The following is a 6,578-nucleotide window of genomic DNA, read 5'->3' on the forward strand; positions in this document are numbered from 1 at the left end:
TGTTTGTACCACAAGGTCTCCATAGAGACCAATAATACTTGTTTAAACTTGGTTTTTCTTTTGTTTATATTTTCTATATTACCAATACGCTGTTTATATCTCATTGTGTAAATAACACACTACAGCTGTGTTGATCTTACTCACCAACAACAACATAACATTGTTTGTTTCTGCTTGAACCGCCTCTCATTCTGCACACATAGCCAGACATAGTACAGACAGTAAATCTGGTCAATTTCATTGCACTTATTAATCATCTGTAATACAGTAAACTGTGTGTGTGCAAATATCTGAAAAAGAAAATTAGGCTCATGCAATGTATTTCTAACTCAGTTTGCCATGAGATCAGATGATGACCGTGAGTATTACTGTGAGAAGTGTTTGTGTGTAGTAACGTGTGTGTGTGTGTCTCTCTCTCTCTCTCTCTCTCTCTCCCTGTGTGTTTCAGTGGAGAACGGGGAACACTGCGACTTCACCGTGCTACGCAACATGCTGATCAGGTGAGACTCCACACCTTTCGTCTGAGATTGCAACTATTAAGTGCTTAATAGTAGTTGAGAGCAGCTGGGGGCATTTTCCCTCTGGCCAATTAGGGTGTGACCACGGCACGCCCTTTTTGAAGGTCTAAAAAAGGCGCGAAATGAGACACCCAGGCGACATTCTGTTAAACAAATTCAAGAGCGTCATTCTGAACTGAACAGAGCAGACATGAAGCTCACCACACCCTCAAAGATTACAATAGTAGTTGTGGGGGGGGGGGGGGGGGGTATGGTTGTCTGCCACTGGCTTTTTAAAGGGAGTTCAATGTTGGGTAACCTGCTAGAAGGGAAAGCGTGTGTGGTTGTGCTCTAGATATCACTTGCCTCACAATAGTCGAACCCCTGAAGGCTTTATTTTGTCAACTCTTTTGATTTTGCACACAAGCATTTTATTTGTTATATATAAATTGGATCTTGGGGAAATATTTAATTTGGGGAAAAAAACTATAAAGAGGCACTTGTTTGTTCAATTCGAAGAGTCATTTGTTTATTAATAATAAGGAAGTCCATCCAATACCTGTTTTTTTGTGTGTTATTTAATGTGGCTGTGAAAGGGTTCTAAGGCTTTTCACCTTGGGCTGAAATCTGGAGCATCAGTACAGCCCTTTGAAACATAACCCCGTGAGGTCACTAGAGGCCTGGGAAATCCATTTGTAGCTTTATCTTGTTCCTTTTATTTAAAAAAAAGAAGCTGTCTCCCTTTTCTGAGATCCTATCTCTTATTCTTTCACCCTTTCTTTCCCCCACCATTCTTCTTCTGACTGGCCTGATCTGATTTGTTTGATTCCTTTTCTTCCCCCCTTCCATAGGACCCATATGCAGGACCTAAAGGACGTCACCAACAATGTCCACTACGAGAACTACCGCAGTAAGAAGCTCGCTGCCGTCACCTGCAACGGAGTGGACAGTACCAAGTCCAAGGGGCAGCTCACCAAGTATGCCACGGCTACCACATGATGATGACCTCATTTTAATGTTGGAGAACACACTGCTATATAAGCCTATATATTATATGCTCTTTATCTCTGCCATTTTCATTTCAATAAAAGCAGGAGTCCCCTGGCCCAGATGGAGGAGGAGCGCAGGGAGCACGTGATGAAGATGAAGAAGATGGAGGCGGAGATGGAACAAGTCTTTGAGATGAAGGTGAAGGAGAAGAAGCAGAAGCTGAAGGACTCAGAGGCGGAGGTGAGTTTGGAAGACGTGGAGAATTCATACGGACTTTTTAAAACCCCAATATCTGAGCCGTAAAGTACAAAAGTGTGGTGGTGCCTTTTTATGTTTTGTTTTGTTGCATTGTCACCATTCAAGGCATGAAGCAATTAATGACCTTCAGCTCTCCACTGCAGCTTTTCACAAGGCTTCATGTTGGTATTCCTCTTTATCAGTATTTAAAGACTAATATATTCTTTCTACCTTGGCTAGTGATCATTTTTGGTTTGCTGGCAGGTGTCCATTTTCAGCCCGCTAGCCATACCCTGAACAGTTCTATGACTTTAAGTAAATAAACAGACTGATATTGATGTCACACATGATTATATATTACAAATGAGTGTGGCCTCACCTTTTAGCTGTTTCTTAACAGCTTTATTAGACGGTACAGAGTTGAAATGGGGAGACAGAGAGAGAGAGGGGGGATGACCTGCAGTAAAGGTCCACGGGTCGGATTCGAACCCGCGACCACTGCAACGAAGGCAAGAGCCAATATGGTACGCGCTCTATCCACTACGCCACCGGAGCGCCCAACATTTCCTATGGTTTTGAGTCTTAAGGAATATGTGTTTTTAAACCTTTTCAGCTGGAGCGACGCCACGAGCAGATGAAGCGTAACCTGGAGGCGCAGTACAAGGAGCTGGAGGAGAAGAGGAGAGTGTATGAGGAGGAGAAGGTCAACTGGGAGGCTCAGCAGAGGATCCTGGAGCAACAGAAGCTGGACCAATCCAAGTCAGTGACAACAGCTCACACTATTAAACGCTGGAACTGGCACAATCATTAAAGGTGGAGTCAGCCATTCTGGAGAATGATTGTTGTCAAATCGCTTTTCTGTCATGTCAAAATCAGTGGATATCTCCTCACGATTTGCTACCCGTGTGTGTGTGTGTGTGTGTGTGTGTGTGTGTGTGCGTGTGCGTGTGGGTGTGCGTGCTCTGAAAAAGAAACAGTCTTAATACACAGCCTAGGCTCTGTAAACTGGCATTTTGTCAGATATGGTGGGGCCCCTTTGTTTACGTACCCGTTAACAAATGTTGTGCCTGTGTATCGACGCTGGATTATTTTACAGGTAGCGGATCGTGAGGAGATATTTTCTGATTTGGACAAAAATGTATTTTGTCAACGAGCGTTCTGAAGAATCGCTGAGTCCACCTTTAAGTCTGCCTTACTTCTGCTTATGGATACATGTGACTAATATGTCCTAAAACAGTATTTTACTAGATGGTGACGCCATGTTCTCCCTTTTTCTTGTTTCTCTCACGCAGGACGATGGAAAAGAACAAGAAGAAAGGGAAAATCTTTTGAAGAGAGACACGAGCCCCTTCCCTCAGTTTAACATAAAGATCATATTTACTTTAATCCCCTCTGAAGTTCCCAATCTACTGTGGCCCTCGGAAAACACACAAACACACACACACACACACACAAACGTACAGATACAACACTCCGCACATTCCACAACATTCCTGTGTGTTATATTTAACATGCACTGCGTGTGACATGTACGCCATTTACACACATACACAAACCCACACACACACAAACGCAAATGACCCCATGCTCGTCTCTGCAAGGTTTCACTGTATCCGTTGGAAACCTTTTCTTTACATAGGGAATTGCATGTTTTTGTGAAATTCTATTTTCCTATATTTCCTTGACAAAGAGGAGAAGCCTGAGTCCCTCTGAGCTGCAGTACGTACAGAGTCAACACATGGCAGGGACCATGCATAGCCATTTGTACACACACACACGTAGTGGTTGTCTGTTCTCTACATATTCCATAGATCTGCAGGTAGACGTACTATCCCTGTCCTTCTACGCATTTTCTTTTAACCTTCTCAAATGTTTTAACACCAGTCTAAACACATTCAAAGCCTGGATCACAGAGACCTATTTGAGAGTGTGTGGAGAAAGAGAGCGTGTGTATGTGAGCAAAGGTAACTGAATCAGGTGGCAGCTTAAGAAGGAGAATCAAGGCCCGGTCACACCAGCAAAGAGTCCTTTGCAAAACATGTGTACAAGCTTGGTGATGTAGTGACGCCTTGTACTTTTAGGGCATTTTAATAAACATACTGTAACTGACTGGCGAGCAAACCACAAACATGCTGGCGCTATTAGTTCACAGTACGTCCTATAACATAACTTTCTTTTTTCTTAGTACTAAAACTTAAATCCTTGTGTATAAAAACATAGGATTTTTATACAATTTCAATCAAATTTTTCCTGAAGATGGAAAAAAAAACGATGAATAAAATAGTAGATTTGCCAACAAAACTTATTGTCCACTTTGCAATTATGTCTTTTGAATTGGGCAATAAATAACATAGCTGGCATAAGTAGTTTTTCCCCAAGTACACGTATAATTCAATTGAAAAAAACGTTTGTACATTTGTACTGTGGATCGATTTATTCTTTAAGAGTGGATGGAGTAACTCGGCTAAAAAGCTACTTTAGCTTGTTCCCCCGCTGTTCCCTTATAAAGGTCTGTACAGTCTGAACGGCTAGCTATTGGTCAACAGCAGAAATTCCAAACTTTTAAGTCCACCTAACCCCAATGTGACAAATACACAAGCCCAACCCACTAATCAAAAGTTGGCCATTTTAGATGTTGGTGTGACGGCGCCTTTTAGACAAGACCTGTAACAGTTACAGATGTGTGGTGTGTTTACGAGCAGGTGTGTTTTACTACATGCTGCGTTTGAGGTCACAGATTCTGTCTGACCTGAGCCAGACATACAAAAGCAGTCAGAATATTGTCATTGCAAGTGTGTGTTTCCTATTTAAATAATAGACAATATGCAACCGCCTCACTGCTGTGTACAACTTTACAGGTGACAGATGTTTTTATATTGTGATGTACAAGTGGATGGATGTTGTCATAGGTCTCAACCCCCATGTCCAGCTTTTCTGCGATATGCGTTCCACTTTGTGTACAACAGCACCAAAGGGGGAACAATTCACCAAAATGCCCAACTCTTAACGTTAACCTTCCTTTCTCCCAAGACTGCCCCAGAAGGACAACCGTTTAAAGAGATTTTGCCAATTCAGCCACATAGCCAAGATTCTGACTTTACTTTAAGATATTTTGCCTAAACAGTAAAACAATACCACTCTGCTATTCACTCCAACTAACAACAGATGGTTGTCCAGGCGGTTGAGTGGGATTTAAGGGCAGTTTGCTCTACATTTCTCAGAGTAAATCATGTTTTATTTTCATATGACGGTGATTATAATGATGATATAAATATATCTTTGCATACGGTTGAAGAACGACTCCTTAAGTCCTCTGTAGTTTTCTTAAATGACTCATACAGTAATCTGTTTTTATTAAGTATAGGTTTCAGGCTGCCTGCTGTCTCAATAATGCAACATGCTAAAGGGAAACACATTACACCTTCAGCACAGAAATATGACATGTATGGATTTGTCCATGATGGAAATACATATAATGTGTACATACTGAAGGCTACTCAATGGCCTTTTTAATTTCCTTTTTTTTTTTCTCCAGAATCCAGAATTATGGCAGGAATAGCAACAGAACATGTTATGTCAAACTTGTTTTAAGAACCCTTGAATAGATTTCCATACATATATACACACACATATACAATGTACTGCAGACATCTATGCCAAGGAGTAGACTTTCTCAGGACCGCTCTGTTATGCTAGATTTTTCTCCAGAGGAAAGCGACTCTATGGTCCTACAAGTAAAAAAAAAAAGAAGTGACTGATTTTTCTTTTTCTTTTTTAAATGCCTGTGAACCACTCACCCTTCCAATAAAACCATAAAGAGATAGACGTTGAGTTTAGACAGATTTTTTTTTGTAATCATTTCTTTTTTATATATATATATACTGTATATGTACACTGTTTTCTGCTTCTCTTCTTTGTTTTATTATGTGTTCTGTCTCTAACTGTACATGGTTAATATTAAAGTTGACAGTTGGATATGCTTTAACTCTTGACGTGTGCAAGTATTCTTCTTTTTAAAACATATGAAATGAATGAATTAGCCTTCCCAATCTAGAGTCGGACATGTCCAATCTTCTCCATTTATCAAAGCATTATGTAAAAACATAAATGAGTGATTTTGTCTGAATTGATCTGCTCTGATCACTGACAGCTGCTTATAAATTCTCGCTTGCATATTGACAGCAAAAGTGCCAATAGAATGAACAAGTATACACCATGTTCAAGGCAGTATAGCAGCCAGTTAATACAGTGAGTGTTGTTGCCATGGTGGCAGCACTACTTTGATAATTTGGTTAAACCTCCCACAGCAAACCAGTGACTATTCTACAACTTCTATGCACTTTAAATCTTTAGGTTTAGACGAACCAGATCAAATTCTTAAAGTTACAAATGTCAACTTTGCTAAGGGATAATCATTTGATAGGAAATTCCATTACAAACTAAGGGAGAGAGGACACCAGTTAACAAGCACACATTCTATTCAGTATGTCGCCCTCTCTTTTACAAGCCTCAGTTATGACTATTCTGCTGCTTCTTTCCGTCTGAGGGAAATTGTACCAAACTACCTGCTCTGTGTTTAGAGTTTTCTTTTTGCTACTCAATCAAATAAAATATGTTTAAATTAGGTGAATATTAAATATTGAAAATATTTTAAGTTCATTTGAAAATACATTATCATTTAGGCTAATAAAGGCTAAGTAAAAAATGTCTGTTCTGCTGACGACAACAATTTGAGAGCAGTAAACTTATCTTCAAACTGACACCGCTTTTTTTCAATAACAACAATGGCATATAACTCTAGTAATGATCTATTCTAAACCACACGTAGCTAACACTCCATTACAGGAAAACGCT

At 40.2% G+C, this 6,578-nt stretch overlaps 1 protein-coding gene across 9 annotated transcripts in view; it reads left to right on the forward strand.

Moving 5' to 3' along the window:
• Window positions 1–5,709, forward strand: part of LOC307250851 (septin-7-like) — a 54,686-nt gene extending 48,977 nt beyond the window's left edge. For 3 of the 9 annotated variants that reach the window (XM_080028100.1, XM_080028103.1, XM_080028098.1), the window contains 5 exons: window positions 449–500; window positions 1,349–1,474; window positions 1,589–1,727; window positions 2,338–2,537; window positions 3,017–5,709. In XM_080028100.1, coding sequence (XP_079884226.1) covers window positions 449–500; window positions 1,349–1,474; window positions 1,589–1,727; window positions 2,338–2,535 — 515 coding nt within the window. In that variant the 3' untranslated portion in view covers window positions 2,536–2,537; window positions 3,017–5,709. The remainder of the gene's footprint in view (window positions 1–448; window positions 501–1,348; window positions 1,475–1,588; window positions 1,728–2,337; window positions 2,538–3,016) is intronic. The other 6 variants (XM_080028105.1, XM_080028106.1, XM_080028104.1 and 3 more) reach the window with 3 other exon arrangements.
• The last annotated feature ends 869 nt before the right edge of the window (window positions 5,710–6,578 follow it).

The sequence above is a fragment of the Ammodytes marinus genome, assembly GCF_949987685.1.
Source record: "Ammodytes marinus genome assembly, chromosome: 5".
Classification (NCBI taxonomy): Eukaryota; Metazoa; Chordata; class Actinopteri; order Uranoscopiformes; family Ammodytidae; genus Ammodytes; species Ammodytes marinus.